Below are 19,852 nucleotides of genomic sequence, written 5' to 3' on the forward strand. Positions count from 1 at the left end.
GACTTCATATCATAAAATAGCGATAAAACCACAATTAATCCAAAGTTTCACAGCCACAAGTAGGTGAAGAAAGTGGACTAGTAAATGTATGCTTGTTTCCTAAAGCAGATAGTTGAGCAGATCTAAAGGTATGGTGGTGAATTGCTCCTCCTTTTATTTCAGGCATTTGGAGGAAAAGCTCTTGGTTTTAAATTTCCTAGATGAAAAATAAGAGTATCATTTGCCCAGGACCTTGCCATGAGTGAACTACCCCCTGTTCATAGAGCAACAGCAGGGAATATGAGCTGCCCTCAATATCAGACAGATTAATATCAGCTTGGATGGTCAGCTAAGACCATTTGAAAGATGGAATACCTATTTCTGTCAAGGAAGGCATAGCATGTCACAGTCGTAAACAAAGTGAAGTAAAAGGAGTGGAGGTTTGGCAGAGAGATGGGGAATTTCCATCCACAGATACACTGTAGTACCTCATGGCTCCAGTACTCCCAGCTTCCAGCATTGCTGCTTCTTCAGTTTCTTTTCAGTTTATCAAGGCATGTATTTTCACATGTCATTTTCTCTAACTTTAATAATGCTTTCTGCTTTCAGTTTGTTAGGAAACTGCTAATTAGTCACTTTTATTTTAATCTCTTCCCTCCTCCCGCCCCCCATATTTCTTCATGGATTTTTCCTTATATATAGAAACCTGTGTTGCAGTTTACATTGGTATTTGCACTGAGGTTTCTTTCTTCAAGAAAGGTTTTTCTCAGGTGATCTCGACACTGCTGTTCTTTGACTGTCTCCCTTATTTTTGTTTTAAAAGCAGAGTCCAAGATGTAAGAATTCAGCAGCAGTCCTTTTTGTCCACCTGCAGGAGGCAGAGGAGAGTGCACATCTATGTATGTGCCTATGTAGTAAAGCAATTTCCAAAGAAGAATGAGCTTTGCTTGCATTTTCTTGCATACATTTTCTATTAAAATAGAATGGGTTTTAGACAAGTTTGGAAAACTATAGCTAAAGATTTGATGTGTTTGAGCAGGATATTTAGAACTCCAGCCTGTAATGACTATTCCCTGTTTCAGAAATCCTCTTATGTTTCTGCATTTCTGAATTATTATCTTTGTGCTCATTGTTTACCAAAAAAATTGCAGCTGCAGTAGAAGCAAGACTTTAGGATGGTAATTTCAAGCTTAGTTTTTTTCAGTACTCCTAGCTATTTCTTTTGAAATGAACTGTGAAATACATAAATACCAGTAGGAATGCACAGCTTGCTCTCTTGAATTGTCATTCTTTGACTGTATAACAACATTAGAGGCTTTTGGAAAATCAGTATTGACACTGACAGTGTCCATGAAGTTGTGTTTGAATATGAATCCAAAACCTCAAGTAATTGAATTTTCTTTGGTGACTACCAGTAGTACTTGCATGTGATGGTCCTGGAAGTAACTTTAGGAATCTGAACTTGTGATTCATAAAATCAGCAGTGCCATTGTATGTTGCTGGGGAAGGAGTAGGGGAGATGAGCATGTGGTTTGGTGTAATTGTGGGATACAGGCTGAAGTTTCACGTTGGTGGTGCTGCTTTTGTTTCATCAGCTGATTCCTAGGTTTGGCTTTTGAAAAAAACATTTTCTCAAGTGCATGAGTGCACTTTGTGTTCTGTGGTTTGCCCCCCTGGACAGAGAGTTGCTAACTGTGTAGGAGAAGAGTCTGTCTGGCTGTGTGTCACTGGGGTATCACGAAGGAGTCAGTGATGCTGGTGGAGCTGTGCTGTTCCTGCAGGAGAGCAGCTGTTAGCCCTGAGCTGTGCTTCCCAAGGAGGTCAGGCAGCCTTGTGCCAGCTGATAGGGATAGATGTTAAAGATCTGTGAGCAAAGTTCAGCTAGCCTGCAGTCTTCACCTGCACAAACAGATTTGAGAATCTCACTCAAAAGGCATTGATACACTGAATTCATACAGTGAGTTCTTGAAACCTTGGTAGTGAAGCTTATTAGAGGACTGAGCTGCTGCAAAACTGTCATAGATTTGTTTCAGTGTTTGCAAATCTAGTCACTGTAGCCAGAGCCATAGACCAGACTTAGTATCTCAGAGCTGTAGGCCAAAAAAAAAAAAAAAGGAAATTAAATGTCTGGCACAGGCATTTAAGCTATTCAGTATGAAACGCTGGCAAGGCAAGGGTCCATTTCCATCTTTTTAAACATTGTAATTCCAAACTTTGAGGTTTGGTGTTTTTTGATTGTTTTGTGTTGTTTTGGGTATTTATTTTTTTTTCCTTTTTCTGCCTATGCCCCCACTCCCCCCAGGGTTCAAGAGGGTAACTTAAAAATGTCTTTCTTTGAAAGCATAACAGGTGTTAGTACCTACTTTTCACATCCCTCTTCTTTTGCATCCAGTCATTAAGTTATGGACTCTGCCACAGAAGGTGATGTTTGCAGGTGCCTGAATGACCTCCCAACACTCAGGAGGATGATTCTCTCTTTCTTTCTCTCCTCTGGGTCTGGAGGTTCAGCCCAGACAGGTGCCTGCCTGGGGACAGAGTTGCTGTGTGTAGTGGCTTCCTATGCTTGTGAAGGGTGGGACAAGGCAGTCTTTCATTACCAAATATTGAAGTTGCCTCACTGAGGGTATTAAACTTTGTGAAGCTGAACAAACTGTGAACGTGACTTGCAGGACATTTCAACTACAGGGATGTTAACTGGAGCAGGGACTGGAACTGTCCCAGACCCCAGCAGCCAGTACCATTCTGTGTGTGATGTGATCAGTGTTTCAGTCTAAACCTGATGGTCTCTCATGTTTTTAAAAACTTACATGTTCTCCTTAGTCTCAACTGTAAGAGAAGATACAGCTAGCCTTTGCTAGCTTAGAAACTCTCTTATGCATTAGCCTGGATTTCAGTACTTTCTACCAAATTACTCTAGCATGGATCACATGCCAAAATCTTGAAATAAGACTAGTAATGACTGTAATAGTGTGCAAAACCTGAATGTTTCTCCTGAACAGACACTATAATGAACTATTTGAATATACACTAGATCTGAAAGGCAGAGGTGAGGAGATTAATTTGTCATAAATATGGCTTTGGTTCCTATGCTTTTGTGACACTTCCATATCTGTGCTATCCAAAATGGTTGGATTCTTCAGACTGTATTCAGATAAGCTAAAGGAATGTAATGTGATAAAGCCTAAAACCCAATATAATCTTGTTTTCAAGATACTCCCTCTGAGATTCATTTAGTACAAGTGAGAAAGCAGATATTGCCAATTTTTCTCAATTTTGAAAACTATTGTAATCACTTAATAAAGCCCATCTGATCTGTATAAGTAAAACTTAATACTGTCCTTGAGGCTAAACAGTTTAAGGAATCTGAATGCATTAATATTAATGAGAAATCTATTTTTTAATAGTAAGGGATTGTGTTCAGTATCACGGATTTTACATCTTTGTGAAGTGAATGACACATTTTAAACTCTTGTTAAGTCATTGTTTCAGAGGTATGCAATATGTTAATAAACTGATTATGAGAAACTAAATTATCAGAACTTTTTATGGTAGTGATTTTTTTCATCATATAACCTTTAGCCTTGTAACTAAATGCTGGTAGGAATTGTGCTGTAAAGGACAAGAAAGTCAGCATGTATAGCCTGCATAGCAGTCTGTATGCTTAGAGTTAATACAGGGTTCTGGTTCTCCTTTGAGGAACAGCTCAAAGGGAGCTGCCCTTGTGGGACAAGGGACCCCAGATTAAAGTATTAAAGTATGGACTTTAAGTCCTGCAGATAAATTAGATTTAAATAATGGAAACATATTGTATGCCTTATTTCCATAAGAGGAGGATCTCTGCTAATTTTGTTTTGATCTTTTTCTTTAAAAAAATATGCCTCAATAAAAACAAAAGCCCAGAAGCTTTTTACAATTAGGAGAAAAAACCCAAACTGACTTCAGAGACTTAGGAAGCCATTTGGAATGTCATAGTTCAGATCCCTTGAGGAAAAGGTGATTACGTTTTTCATTTTGCATTTATAATAAATTGGAATGAGCCTGTTGAGAGGACTGTAGCAAAGAAGATATCTAGTGAGTGCTGTACAGGAGTAATGAAAATAGAGGAGCCTGTGTGGAGAGATGAAAGCACCTCTCTTCTCATTCTTCTCTTGCAGGTTGTTCCCTGGTACCTACCCAGAATTTTTTTGGTTGCTTTTGTCTAAAGGGACATCTGGGGTTTTCATTTAATCTTAATCATCTTTGGAACATCAGTAATCAGCTTATGAGCTTCAATTAAGGTTAATGCACATTGAGGGAAGCACATGAAGTGGTGTTCTGGGACCTGTTGAGCATATGTGCACAATGATATGTCTGATGCACTTTTCAGGATTGGCCAAGTATACTTTGGTAAAGGAGAAAAATTATGTCTTTGGTTAAAATCTTGTGCCTCTATAACAGATCTGCTAAATATGATGAGTTTTTACTCTAAGTGGATCTAAACCTATTTCTGAAATTGATTTTCTTTTTGGAGATTTACCTTCAGAATACCTAATGAGTCTTTTGGTCTCTACCTTTTCTGTCAGCAGCACTTTTTACAACGTGATTATGAAAATGCAATGAATGCAGTAAATGCAACTGGAAAAAATTCAGAAGGTTAACAAAAATTTGCTGCTGTTTTGAGACCTGAAAGTTTCAAATACATTCCCTCCCCCTTAAAGAAAATAAAAGGGAGGCTTTGAAAATCATCTGCCAGTAACTAAATAAATAATAGGTTCTCCAGATTGCTGTAGAGCAATCAGCTCTTTTAGAGGAGAAACAGTGATGCCAGCATGGAAATAACCATACTCTGTATCAGGAAATACATTTATTTGACTGTATCTATCCATTCAAGCAAGGACTGTGTGTGAAATTCTGAGAAATTACTCCTCCTCTGAGTCAAAAGCTCAGGTATCCACTAATCCCTTCCACCAGGACTGGTTTATTTTTGAGCTGTTCTGTGTTTACCTGTCTGTGGTAGACCCCAGAACACTCACGAAGCTCCCCAGGTGCTCCATCGTCCATCTGAAAGTACTGGGACAGGCAGAAATCTTGTTCTGACTGCATCCAGCTGATCAAATGGCTAATGGGATGTGAAATGCAGAATACTCTTGTCTGTGAGATGTTTGCCATCTGTCTGTCCTTTGGGAGCAGATGAGCGTGTCTGAGCTCTTTGGGAGAGAGCACACATAAAGCCTTTCTGCTGGCTCTGAGCATCTGACATTTGTAAGTTCTTGTACAATGGAGTAAGAATTAGGCTGACAAGTCTGAAATCCTTCATGTTTGGCTCGCTGGTGCTTGTGGACTGGAGGAAAAAGAAAGCACCTCTCTTATATCTTGTTATGGTTATTTTGTCATAATGAACCAAATAATAGAAAATAGAAATAATAGAACTGGTTTCTGCAGGATGCTCTTGTGTTTGCAATGACTCTTTTTGCTTGGACAGTATAAACTTCAGTTTGTTCAATGAGTCATGTAATCCACTAATATGTATGAGCATAATTAAGCATAATAAAAAAAAAAATATTGTTTACAAGTAGATATGCTGAGAAGTGCAATATTTTTAAAAATTACATTGTTCCTAATTCTTTAAAAGACATCTAGAGAAGTATTTTTGTGGAACAAGTACATTTTCTACTTGTCTGGGGGTTTTAAAGGTTGTTCCATTATCAACTTGTCTGAGGACTTACTGGTGTTTGCAACAATTTTAAACACATTTTCTTTGTACTTCTATTTCAATACTGAAGTTTATTCTTGTTTTACTTATTGATGTTGATATTTCTTCTTGCTGTAAAACAAAAGTTAGTGATAACCTTGCCTAAGGAGTTGTTTTTGCTGTCAGCTGAGTGATATCCCCTTGTCACCTGTTTACTCATCTTTATTTTCATTTTTTTCCTATTGAAAGGAACAGATTATTTTAGGAAATGGAAGAGTAAAAAATCACCTAGAAAAGTTTTGTGGAAACTGCTATGAAATGCATGAGTTTCATATAGATTTTCTGCTTCCTGGCCTCTCTTTGATATTGATATTTATAGTAAAACACTGCTGTCTCCTTGTCCTTGGTTTCTGCGAATACCTTTTGGCAGATCTGCTGTATGAGAAATGCTTTACCTGTAGTCTGAAAGACTTCTTGCTGTGGGCTGGAAATCACTTGCCTCAACAGTACTAGGCTTGTACTGCTTGAGAGAGGGGAAGAAAAATATGGGGCATGTGTGCCTCTTGTACCTTCCTGGTGGTTTCAGGAGCTTGGGGAGAGCAGGCTGATCTCAGCCAGACCACAGGAGGGTCTTCAGCCTTCAGATTGGAGTGTTCCTGCCATTCCATTCACAGAAGGACAATCAGTGTGTTGGAAGGTGAGCTCTTTTCTAGGGCTATGGCTTCCAGCTGTTTTGGTCATTTCTCTCTTCTCTTCACTCACACCGGGTGAGCCCCAGTGACACCTCTGGGCACTTCACTCACACGGTGCCCTGGCTGCAGGCTCGAGGGCCAGCAGAGCTGTCTGGGCTCTGTCCCATTGGGAATTCTGTCATCTCAACAGCAGTGCCTGCTTTGGTGGTGGGAAGAGGGGAATTAGATAGAAGACCAGCTCTTTTCCAGTTTGCCCTGCCCTGTCCTCTGCAAAGTTGAAAAACTGCAAGAAGTAATTTTGTATTTCTGCAGATTCACCTTCAGGAGGAAAGTATGGCTGCCACTTGGCTCTGGCTAATGAATGTGTTTGAAAATGTGGTGATGAGTAAAACCTTGAAAGTAAAGTTTTCTGGTGACTGAATGTTTTCCTTTATCCTCCATTTGTGCTTCTGTGAATTGTAAAGCACAGGTGTAGGCTAAGAACTTCAACTGACAGAAAGATTTTCAATTTTGGTGAAGCCCATAGAGCCATGACGGTTTTAAGTTATTTTTCCTGCAAGTTTTTGTAGTGCTAAATTCTATTTAAATGCTCTTGTGGTTTACAGGCCTACAGACTGTTCTATTATTGTTTATAAACAAAAAGGGCATATGTGTGTTCATAACCATGATTGAAAGTGCTTGCTGCTGTCCTAGCATGACAGTGCAAGTTTGGGTGTGCACCAAAATAGGTTAATTGATGTGTCATTTCTTCACAACTTTACTGTTTTCATACAAAAGGAAGGCAAAATGCCTCCTGATATTAAGATGTTTACTTTGTGTAAAAGTAAAAGAGTAAAAGGTAAAAGTTTGGGTTTGTGTATTACTCAATGCAGTCTTGTATTATCATAATTTTTTTCTGTTATGCCCCATGTTGTATTAGGTCAATATTTTCATGGAGTTTTGGTCTAAGTCAGAAAAATACTTACAAAGCTGTTACTATATTCCAGTTTCTCATCTTTCCTTCAGAAATAACTTTATAAGCCTAAGTTTCATTTCAAGTCAATGAATCACACATTCCTGTGTGCTGCAGCCTTTTCAAAACAGGCTTTAAGACATTTTGTGCTTCATTCTTTAAGGAATGCTACCCAGTGTGCTTTAAAGACTGAGATGGGGAAGAGTCTGGATCTTCATGTCTTCTGAAGCTAAATTTGCCTTTGTAGTGAAACTCTGTGTGTGCAAGGGAAGGGACAGATTGGATTCTATTTTTTATTATAGGGAGTGGATGGGTGCAAGTTGGACTTTTTAGGGAGGTTTTGTTGTAATTATTTGTGGAATGAAAAAGAGGCATAAAATCAAAGACTAAGACCAGGTAACTGTTACAGCTCATGCCATTCAAAGGGACTGACTGGGGAGGAAATCCCAAATAAGTCCTCAGGAATATTTCTAAGAGGAAATAAGAGACAAAGGAGACGAGTTACATTAATGGCTTGTTTTTTTCCCCTTCCTAAGTGTGTTCTCTTGGCTTGTCTGAGACGGCTCTAAATTTAGAAGACACATCAAACCCCAGCCTTCTGAAGGAGCCTCTGGTGTGTGAAGGCGCCTGTGTGGAAGTTGTTGTGTTGTTTCAGCAGGCAGGGAGGGCTGCAGCCCTTGTGCTGGCAGCTGGAAGTCTGCCACTCCACTTCATTGCTCACTGCCTTTGCTGCATAAGGCAGAGGAGACAGCCACCAACGTGACTGTCAGTGTTAAAAAGTAATTACTCAGTAATCTCAGCTTCAAGTCTTGCCACCCTTGCACTCCTGAGTCCAAAAACCTGCCAACACCAAGGCCTCTTGTTTCCCCTTGCCCTTCTGCAATTTCCTCCTTGCTGTGACCAGACCCCCCCTTGCTAAAAAACAAGGGGTTAATGACAGTGAAGAAAAAAGGAGATGGTGTTTGCTTTCTCTGTGACTGCTTAAAGTTTGATATGACAGCTTAAACACTCACCTGCCCAGGACATATGCCTGTGCCAGTGCTCAGAATGTGGGTATCATGTCTCCTGCTCAGGGCTTTTGTCTGTCATTGGAATATTTTAGTGTAATAAAATTATTTTCTAAGCATTTTCTCTCTTTTTTTTTTTTTTTCTTTTTGTTTCTTTTATCTCTGTCCTAAAGGAAATAACCTGATATTACCCAGATTTTCCCTAGTTTGTACCTGTCAGAAGTCTTCACAATTTTTCAGTTAACTGCTTTGTGGAATCCTGTGCATGTTCTCTATTTCCCAGGAGGGTTTGATTTCTGGACAAAGCTGAAGAAAACTCTTTGGAGTAAGGTGGAGAAACATTCTTTACCTAGGTGTGTCTTCCTGAGTGATGAGTAATGGAATGGCTTGGTCCACATTCCTATTCCCTAATGCCTCTGATTGTTACAACTGCTTTACCCTTGCAAGTCAAGTGGTTTATAGGCAGGACTCTCCCCTTGTCCACAGGGCTCCCTGCACCAGAATGGGATTCTTTGACTTGCCTTCCTTTTAGCTCTTTACAGGCTTTGTACAGACTGGTCTGTTCCAGTGGTTTGGTGTGCTGAGATTTGTCAGAAACTCAATTGTTTTCTGCCAAAAAGCCTGTCTACCTTCCATTACCAGAGAACAGCTTGCTTGCTCCTAAGAGTTTTATTTTTTGTCATTGAAATATCATGGACAAAGATATTGCAGGATATGTCTAAACAGAACTTTGCTTTTCTGATTGAAAACTTCCCAGTGCTGTGTATGACAGTCTGATAACCACCCTTGTGCCCCAAGCCCCACTGAGGAGATTGAAATGAACCTCGTGGTGTTTGGCTTGGTTTTTGTTAATAGGAAAGTTTTATGGAGCACTTAATCATCTGCTTTTTCAGCATCTGAGAGATTGATGATGTTGTTCATATCAGAGTTTGAGGGAATTGTAAATGCAGTTACATGTAGCTAATTCTGTTCCCCAATTTAATAACATTTTCTGTGTGAAGTGGAAGTACACTGATTGTTTTGATATTGTTTGCTGCCTAAACCACAGCTGTGTTTTGTTCTACTGATGTTTTGTTGGAATTGAAATTATGAACATAACTTTGGAAATACTGGCCATTTTTAGCTAAGTAGTCAATAAATTTTGGCTTTTATTAGCATAGGTTACTTCAATGGTAATATATCCTTGCTCACGAGGAAGAAACATACACTTAGTTACACTGTGTTTTAAACAAAATACTTGAATGGTGAGCTCTAGAAATGTGGGCAGCCAGCTGCCCTGTGATGTGCCTGCAAAGTTTCTAATTAGAAGATGCTCTATGCAGTAACCATCTCAAATATGTTCCTTAGCAGTCTCTTGGATGAGACAGGAATACACAAAAAAAAGGCATTCCAAAAAAGGACACGTTATGATCCCCTCATGGGGGAGAACTAAAGTGTTTGGTCTAGTGCTGTGCAAGACAACTGCCAGAGGTATCTTAGAGGGGAAAGGAAGTTTTTTTACTCAAAACTGACTCTGGTAATTCACGAGGGTGAACATCCTGAACAAAGTTCTGCGACTGCTTACACATCCTAAGCATATCTAACAGGGTTCCTGGGTTAAACCTGTAAGCCAAACATACTTGTAGTTGCCTAAAAAGCTGGAATTCTAATGTTCTTCCTTATTACTCTATGCCAACGGAGCTGGTTGTCCTCACTTACACTGGTGAAAGCCCCACACCGTGCCTGCCCTGCCAGGAGAGCTACTTGAGCATTCTCAGCTTCTGGGGACCTGATGTGTGTTGGAATTCCCCCTCAGGGGTGTTTTTTGGTTTCACTGCCCCCAGTGTACCCCCAGTTTTGTGTGGTGCTGATGACAGTGAGGGCAGGGGATGGCTGTGGGGGTGGGTGAGGCTTGCCCAGCCCTGCTGTTTGAACTGCTGGGCACCAAATGCAGTTCTGGGCTTTGCATCGAAATCATGGCATGGGAACTGCATGGGGAACTCCTGCCTGTGCTTGTTGTGTCGTGCCCTCCCTTCTTGAATGCTCAGTAAAATCTGTAAAATAGTGATCTGGTACCTGTGCTTTAAGGAACAAATGGTTGGTTTTATGTCCAGGGTGCTATGTGAGTTTAAATAAACAGAGATTGCTCCTTCATTCTCACAGGACTGAGTGGTGAAGTCCTTCTGTATCAGTGATTTGTGAAAAATAAAACTGAGGTTTTGTTATTTTGGTTTGGTGTTTTGTTTTTTTTTTTTTTCCTAGCTGTAATCTTCCATTTGCTCCAATCCAAAAAATTCAAATATTTACATGGAAATTTGTTTAGAATTGCTTTAATTGGTATTGAACTTACTTGAAGAAGAGGGGTAAGCACCACAAGAATCATTCATGAGCTGCATAAAGTATCTTAAATGAATTTGTCATCTTAATGCTGACATTTGAAATAGTGGCCTAAGTTTTGTTTTTATTCAAAGCAAAAATACTGTTCTAGTTGATTTAAAAAATCATCTGATAGCAAAGTGTTTTTTCTTTTCTTACCATCCCTTTTTTTTTCTTTTCCTTTGACTGGACTGCTTGGAGAGCAGAGAAAGAGAAACTTTTTGTGATAAAAAGTGAACTGGTGAAACTTTTGCTTGGAAGATCTGAACAGAAGGGAAAGTCGTAATGGGAATATCTTTACATGTGTTTGTAAAAGTAAAAGCTCTGTTGTGCAGAATGGGATGGTGTTGAATAGCTTTGGATGTAGTGGATTTTTTTTGGTTTATGTTGGTAAATAATAAAATTCAAAAATAGTACTGTCAATCAGAAATTAAATAAGAATTTAAGAGTGGATCCGTGTTTTTAAGGGAAGAAAATACAGATATTACTGTACAATCTGAGGAAAATGGAGCAAGGATGTAGCAGCACTGATAGACGGCAATTTTATCAGTATTAAGTCCCTGAGTGAAGAAGAGTCTATAAATTGTGATTTTTATTTTTTTTCCCCTAGTGTCAAGCCCATGTGAAGATGAAAGCCTAGCTTGAAATAATCTGACAGCCTAAATGACACAAAACAGGGCAGTGCAAATATGAACTGAGTGTTTTTATGGAGTCTTGTAGTGAGCATTCATTTTAAAGCTTTCTTTCCAACCTGTTTTTGGGTGGTATTTGTCTTCATGTATATGTATAATGCCACCTGCTCTGTGCCTCTGAAATCTTTGGGAGAACAGCTTAAAGGAAACCTAAAATGTCTTTCTATATGAAGCACCACTGGGTGTTTTGAACATAGATCTTCTCAATGCGGAAATTTCTTCCTCAGCAAAGCACATCCTCACTTTCTCAGCATTATTTCAGAATTCTTAAGGTCATTTGCAGTGTCTTTACTATGAAGGTAAATAGAACTTCAACAATAATAATGTATTTTTCTCTTTTCTTATGTGTGTTGTTCTGCAGGTTAAAGTGGGGAGGAAAACACCAAACCCAGAAGCATCATTGACTGGGTAGATTTTCAACATGAATCGTGCTTTTAGCAGGAAGAAAGGTAGGTAATTTAGCTTATATTTCATGGAGACATAAGTGCTCTGTAAAACTTCTTTGGAATATTAAGAATTATACAAAGAAAAACTTAATCATTGTACTGAATTATGTAGATAAAAATGAGCAGCCTTCTGGAAGATGTATGGAGCAAAGCATTCTTGATTGGTACTCACAGAGCTTTCTGCATTCCAATATGAAGTTGAACTTTATATATTTTTTTACTGCAGGATGTGTTTACACACAAACACACATATGAATACATAACAGAATGTGTATTTTATGTTTTTCTTTTTTTTGCCTTCACACACCAAAGGAGGTGCTGGAGGGTTTTAGAACTTCTAAGAGTCAGTGACATTTCTTTATATATATATTTATTAGATTCTTATGCTTGGAGGAGCTATTTTTTTTCAAACTCTGTTTAATACACTTGAACTATCTCATGCAGCAGGATATTTTTAGCTGTAAGAAGATATTCTGGATTTGTAGCAATCTGAAATGGCATGCTTTCCAAAAGAATATCAAAGCACTAAATATTCAGAGTTATATATGTTGCTCCTCTGGCTTGCTTAGTCTCTCTTCATTAACTGCTTCTGATTAAACATAAGTCTTTAGAAGAAGCATTAGTGGTGAAGCTTTTTTTATTGACAGCTTTGTTGATATTTCCCGTTTGTTTATAAGGTAGAAAATACTCAGTAGGGCTCATTTCTGTATTTTCCATGTTTTCTTCTGAAGGTCCTCTAGTGTGGCACACAACTGAGATAAAGCCCTTGCATGAATAAGTGGGTGTAGCCTCAGTTAGACTGAGTGTAAATATTTTGCTTATATAGCAAGAATTTCTGCTTTGGTGTCAATATCAAAGCTGGAAATGAAAGGAGTCTGCGTACTAAGGCCAACATGAATGCCAGCATCACTGCATCCTTGTGTGTCCAGTGCATTTGTTTGTTAAACCAGGTGAATCAGGGCAAGAGAAGCAGTCCAGAATATCAGCACGTTATCACTAAAGGAAGATACACTTACAAAGGCTGCAAAATAGGATGAAAGATCTTTTAATACCCTGACAGCAGGAGAAAATAAGCTTAAACCCATAGCATGTGCTCTCCTTAAGCACTGATGTATTTCCTTTTGTAGGTAATTGTAACATTGCTATCAACAGATAGCACCTTTCACGTGCTTGATAGTGTTGCCAGGCTTCTTCCAGGTCATTTGAGAAACCATTTTGTTATTCTTTAATTGTGGATTGATTTATCACAACTGAGAAAAAAGCTGGGGGATTGTAGATTGTTTTGTCTAGGGGACCATGTAATTATTTTCCTTTTTTTTCTTCCTAATAACTTCTGATAATGTTTGAAGCTCAGCCTGTCGTGTTTCAGAAACAGACCAGTTGTGTTTTACTGGATATTTTCTCAGAGTTTGGACTTGAACCCAGAATGCTAAAATGCTTTTCACTATTTCATATTGCCCTTGGCAGTTTCTGTATCTTGCCTTTACAATCAGGTGTGAAGTTGTAACCTCAGTTTCCTGGGGTCATTTGAGGGGTCTCAATTAACTTCTCTCTGTTTTAATTTCTTCTTAAGAAATTTCTTACTAATTTCTTACTAAGTACTTATCTGAATCTTTGGAATTTCATTGTATTCAAAGACATTTGCTGCTATGTTCAGTTAATTTCGTGTGTTGTTTTTTTTTTTACCCCAACAAGAAAAAAGTATCATATAAAAGCTGTCAGGCACAATGAAATGCAATTAGTGTGGGTTCCTAATAATGATTCAGAACCTGAGGAGACAGAGGAATGCAATGCTTTCATCTGTTTATTTTACTCATAGTAACACTTGTGACATTTCCATTCTCATACCCTAGGGAAAAAAAAAAAAACAAGTTTCAGTTAAGCAATTGTCAAGAATAAGTGAAAATTGCATCTTTTAAATTACATATTTTTAATGCAAATTGAAGTTCAGAAGAACTCGGCTCTATCAGTGTTCATCCATAATAACTGCATTTAAAAACAATTTCAATTGCTGAACTTCCTTTATAGTATTTGATTTTTCCCCCCAGATCTGATAGATACAGTTATTTCCATTTCTTGATGTGTTATTTGTGGGTTTCCTCTGTCCACGAGAGTGTGGGTAGTTTGAGGCATTAACAGTGTGACTGCTGTGGTTCCCCAGTTCTTGCTAAAGCCAAACCAGTTTCCAGCTGGCTCTGCTGGCAGGGTTTGTGTGAATTACAAGTTTGCACTTCTCTGTTACCTTGAAGCTACAAAAACAATAGCCTGAAATCCATAGGCTCGTGAGGGGAATTTAAACAGATGTAGGTGATACTTGGATATTAGCCAGAGATTATATCTGAATTGGGCAGATTTACAGAATAAACGTTCCCTAATGTTCATTGTGATGATCAGGATGCACAGAGAAAAGGTAGTTGGTCTTGCCACAGCTCCCATCCTTTTGAACTGGGCAAACTGGGCACCAGAATGGCTGGGACTGTGCTGCTCTTGCTGATCAGCTCTGTTCTCATTCCATCACCTGATCCCAGCAACAGAGTGTTTCTTCTAAATGTTCAGGAAATTATTTAATTTAGAGACATTGGTAGACAAAGCAAGAAAAGAAGCACTAAAAGCAAACTTTCTTTATTTTTTCCCTCTATTTCTTCTGTTGGAGGCTGGATAGCAACTTGTGCTTTCACAAAAGAATTGCCATGAAATGTGAGTTGCTGAGACAAAGTGAGCTCTTTTTAAAATTAATTCTGATCCTTTACAGGCAAAAGTTTCCTATAGATATGATGTGTGGCATGAATGTTTATGGAGAGAATCTGTTATGGGAACAGCAGCTTTTCATAAATCAGAGCAGTGCTCTTGAGAGCAAATATCTCCACTTTCAGCATTACCACAGCTTCATTTTGAGGCACAATTTTTTACTGCAGGTATCATATCTGCAGCCAGTACTCAGTGTAAGTTGATTTCTGAAGGTCATGGTTTGGACATGAAATAGCCACTTCATCTGACAAGGTGTGCTGAGTGCTCTGGCCTTAAATTTCCTGGCTTTTGTCTCATCAGAAACGTGAGAGAAAACTATTGTTCCATCCAGAGACATATATAAATAAGCAATGACTGTAATCCAAACCCTCTGAGAGCAAAAGATTGAAACTTTTTGAGTGACACAAAGCTAAAAATGTAGATACACATGTCTACTGAATTACAATGGCTGGAATGGGTGAGGTTGTGCAGGATGCAGAAGTTGAATTTAGTTTTTTCTTTATTGTACCCCAATGGTCCTCCTTCATCCCATAAAGAATGTCAGCCTTAGTTTTCTTATGACATGCAGCTCAATGTATGAGGAGATCTAAATTTTCTGGGTTTCTGTATGATAGTAGTTAATAAGGTGAATTAATTGCTGCCAATTACCAGCTCCTGAGATGCAGATGGTCTTTATAATGCTAAATAGAATATACTGAAGTAATGACCTGTTTTCAATCATAAATTTCAGCAATGATATTTCTGTGAAATGGCTTTTTATGAGTCTGATTTATGAAAGTGTAGACAGGTGTATTTAATGGGCAGGGGCTGACACAAAAAACTGCAATCAAAGGTTATAGGATGCTCTTTTTATGTGAATGAACTGGCTACAATATGATCTTTATTTTTATTATAAACATATGCTTCATTCCAGAGATGAAAAATATTTTGTTTTATATTTTCTCTCAATAAGACGATAGGTGAAGGGCCAAAAGAATGATGGGGATAAGTGTAGTCCTAAAGTAAATACTTTCCTTCTGTCAGAATCTATTTCACATCAGTGGTTTGAGCAAATGGCCTATTGTATGCTGGACTACCACATTAAGGGCAATGATAAAAAAAATAAAGAGGACATACTCAGTTTTAAAGGAATGTAAGCAGCCAGAGACTCCCCCACTGTGGTCTTCAGATATTCTTGTGATTGCACTTTATCCTTTCATAAAAGCATTCACCTTATGGGGAGAAGGGGAAAAAAAAAAAACCAAAAACCAACAACCCAACAAACCAAACCTAGGTCTAAATCTCCTCTTCTGCCCCTACTGCAAAAAAAGCTGCTGCTTGATGTTTGTAAGATTTCCTTGAACAAAACTTTTTGAGGAGTGAAGGATGGGAGGAAAAAAGGGTGCTTTTTTGGTATAACAAATATTTCTGTATTCATCTGGTCTTAACACAAAAGTCATTGAATAGTTTTATAACACCTCCACCAAGAAGTCATATGTATTCCAATTACTGTTCCTTGTCTTTCTAAATGTGGGGTCATGTGGAAAACCAATATTCAGTGGCCAAGTCCCTTTTTTGTATTGATTTGTGACTCTGGTTTTTGAAGTATTATTTGTACTGTTGCTCTCCTTAGGCTGTGGCAGCAGCCATTCGAGTGCAGCAGCAAGGAGAGCTGCAGGGTTTCCACCTTCATTTGGCAAGGACCCAGTGGTCTTCTCTTGGTGGGACAGGGCTGTGCTCAGTCTGACACTTTGTGCGTGTTTGTAAACATTTGTATGCAACTGGACACATATTTCTGGTAGTATATTCACATTCTGAAAGCAGAAGGTTCAGCTCTAATTGTTTAGGACAAAAAAAGGTTACAGTATGTCTTCAGAGGAGGCATACAGATGAGGAGTGTACTCTGGAAACCTTCTCTGAAGGATTCTTGGCTCTGTACAGCTGAGCCTGATTTTTCTTTTCTCTCAGGTCCCATAAGAACAGGGGGATGATTTCCTGTTGCTTATTTTATCTGCGTTATCTTCAAAAAGGTGTTGCAGAACTGATCTTATCTCTTGCCTGTAGTAAGGAACATTCTAGGCAGGTTAACAGTGACATTTACAACAATAATTGTTGTTACTTCTCCCAAGCTCAGGAGCTCCTTTCCAGAAGACAGGTGAGCTGCTGAACCATAGGCACAGATACTGGCTTTGCAATGGGAACAGCACAGATGCTCTTTGGCTTCTACCCTATTAAAATTGACACAGCCACAGCCTAAATACTTGAGTTACACAGGTACTCTGTGAAATTACTGGATGGGTATCTAGTTAAAGGTAAAATATCTTATCCTGTGTGAAATAAATTAGGGGTGTAACAATCAGACCTTGATAGGAATCACAATGGCTACTTGATTTCATAAGAATTTGTCCTATAAGGCTGTTTGAAAGTTGCAGAGAACATCCAAAATAGATCACTCAGGAAAACATTGTTTTGTGAAATCAAATCCTTCTGGGACATAAAAGGATGTACCATAGGTACATAAGCAAGAGGAAGCTACAGATATGCATATTTTAGTTGCTCTCAGTGGTTGCTCAAAATCTTTTCTTCTCCTTCCAGTTTGAATTTTAAAGAAAGCTCCACTTAAACGGTTACATCATATTATTTAAGTGTTCTGGAATCAGAAAATGAAAATTCTGTTTTAATTGTTTATTGAGATTGTAATTTATGCTCCTTTTCCTTTGTTTTGACTTATTTACATAATGTTCTTTAACAGCAAGAAATTCTTCAAAATTTTTCTTTTTAAACATTTTTACAAGTTTAATTGATACTCCTCCAAATTTATTTACAGTAATACTGGAATAGTTCACTGAACTTTTTCTACAACAAGACTACAAAATTGAAATATGGAGTTTGGGGTTTGATCTTTACCTATATCTTAGTGAAAACTTGGAAAATGTGATCACTTAAATTATGCTATGCCAGTAATCTCTTTTTGACTTCAAATAGATGTCAAAGACAGTGGAGCTCTTGTTGTAACTAGAGAACATATGGGCTAAATGGTTCAGATTTATTTTTCTTGGTTTTTTTCCCCTTTGGTTTAGGAATATGAACTTGTAAGATTTGCTAATCACTGGTGAGTTGCACTAACACTTTCATCCTATTTTCCTTTATTGTCAAAACTTAAATATTAGCATCCATATCTCAAAAACATATAGTATAAAATGTGTAGGCAATGCAGTGGATATTACTGTTGAGGGAAATGCAAATACCAGGCTTATTTTCATTTTGTAACAATGCCAACCCAGCATTCTGTGACACTATTTTGCAATTATAGCAATCAGCTGTTTAAAACCATTTACAAGGTCCTAAATATTAGGGAAGGACACAGGCAAAGCATTCTGCCAAGCTCACTCTGTTCTAGGAAGATATGGTTCTTTTCTTGGCAAAGAGTAAATATGCATCCAAAGCAGATCTTATGTTTGGGGGGAAAAAAAGAAAAAAATAATAAAATTGACTATTTTAAAGCTATGTGTATTGATGAGCCTTTTGTTCTATGTGTTTGTAGGGAAGGCTGTGACTCATAATTTAATTTGCTTAGTCCTAGTAGCCTGTTAATAACTCTAATAAATTACTGGTATCAGACACCCAGACTTCACCCAGTCGTTGCTCTAGAAGGTGGCTGGAGCAAATGCTGCAGCTGAACAATGCAACAATATGGGCAGATTTGTTTGTTAGTAATATTTTGGTGTTACATTCTGATGAATACTCTGGTGCCAAGCATTAAGTGTCAGGCCTCAGCCAATCCATTCATGTGTTACTTGCAGTGGTCAAGAAGACAGATTCTACCTTGCTGTCTGACCAGCACAGGCGAGGCTTTGTGAGCACCTGCCTGTTTCTACTGCAGTCAGAATAAAGGAAATTGTTTAACAGGGTGACAGTTTTTTCGTGTGCTGTTGTGAAGGTTTTCTTTCTTTACAGAAGAATAGATAATCTAGGAATAATGAAACAGAGAGTACTTGTGTACATACACTGAAGCAAGTGAGCTGTTTGTTCCTGAGGCAGTAATACCTAGATGTATTATGGATCTCTTCTTCAGGAGATTCTTACTAGGCTGCTTGTCACAAAAAATATTTTTGTCACACCAAGTTTTGTAAAACAGGAAGAAAAGACAGTTCCAAGATTTCTTCTGTTAGCAATAAAAGCATTCATCAATGGGAAAAGAATAAAGGCTTTATTTCCCACCTTTTAGAAATTACTGTGTTTTCATTGTGGCACTGAAAAAGAAGAAGTGAAAATCAGAGTCCTTCTCTGTTCATTCTCTGTATAAAATGAATGGCCACTAGGTCTAATATGCTTTGGTAAACGCTTTAGAAACATTAATTAATAAATGTTACTTAATGTTGATGAATTAATAATGACAGTGGGCTTTAGGGAGGCAGCTAACTAAAGTTGCACTGTGAAAATGCCATTTTACAATCTCTTAGGGCAGTAACATGCGGAGAAATTAATCTCAAAGGGAGAACAATTTCTTGGCATTGCTAGCACTTTCTTTTTTGGTAGATAAATGGTCAGCTGTGCTGTTACCTAACCTGATGCCATCCTGCCCTGAGTGCAGCCCAGTTGTTCAGGTCCCTTGCTCAAGTCCCTGAGTCGATTACCTTGGTGTGTGATTTGTCAGCACACGTTTGTCCCTCCGCCCTGGCTCACACCCAGGACCCAGCAGGTGTGAAATGCACTTTGGAAAGAAACCTCCCCTTTTTAATGGTAAGGGGCTGGCATAGGTCAGGTAGGTGAGAAAAGAGAGAAGGCTCAATTCTGAGCAGCATTACCCCTGTGCCCATGGAAGTGCCCAGCTCCCACCTTCACCCTTGCAATTCAGTCTGTCAGACCCTTGGGTCTCCCAGTGTTAACTTGAAGCAGTTTTCTCTCAGCAGACTGGTGTGTTTTGGCAGGGAACAAAACCTGAGAAGCTCTCACCCAAGTCAAATTCCCTTTAAGAACTGGACAGTGCTGCTGCTGCAGGGGCTCTCTGTGCCTGTGCTACACACTGAGCACGCTGTGCACATGCTGAGGTTGTGGAGAGGCTCCACATGGGATTGCCATTCCTGGTTAATCAGGGCTGTGGTTTACCCCATGCACTTGAAATCACAGTGGTGACCCTTTTCCACACCTCTTGTTCCACTCAGTGCCAGTGAGTGTGACAAAGCCACCACATACTCAGAATTTCACCTACCTACCAATAAAATCTAAGTGTAGGTTTTATTGGACTCTGAACGGCTCAAACTCAAAATTGTCAAAACTTCATAATTCTCAAAAAACAACTGAGCACTTTTTAAACTTTAATGTAAACTC

The 19,852-nt window shown here is 38.6% G+C and overlaps 1 protein-coding gene across 4 annotated transcripts in view; it reads left to right on the plus strand.

Moving 5' to 3' along the window:
- Positions 1 to 19,852, plus strand: part of GULP1 (GULP PTB domain containing engulfment adaptor 1) — a 146,519-nt gene that overhangs the window by 57,879 nt on the left and 68,788 nt on the right. For all 4 annotated transcript variants that reach the window (XM_053982936.1, XM_053982939.1, XM_053982940.1 and 1 more), the window contains one exon: positions 11,710 to 11,797. In XM_053982936.1, coding sequence (XP_053838911.1) covers positions 11,770 to 11,797 — 28 coding nt within the window. In that variant the 5' untranslated portion in view covers positions 11,710 to 11,769. The remainder of the gene's footprint in view (positions 1 to 11,709; positions 11,798 to 19,852) is intronic.

This window comes from Vidua macroura, chromosome 7 (genome assembly GCF_024509145.1).
Source record: "Vidua macroura isolate BioBank_ID:100142 chromosome 7, ASM2450914v1, whole genome shotgun sequence".
Classification (NCBI taxonomy): domain Eukaryota; kingdom Metazoa; phylum Chordata; class Aves; order Passeriformes; family Viduidae; genus Vidua; species Vidua macroura.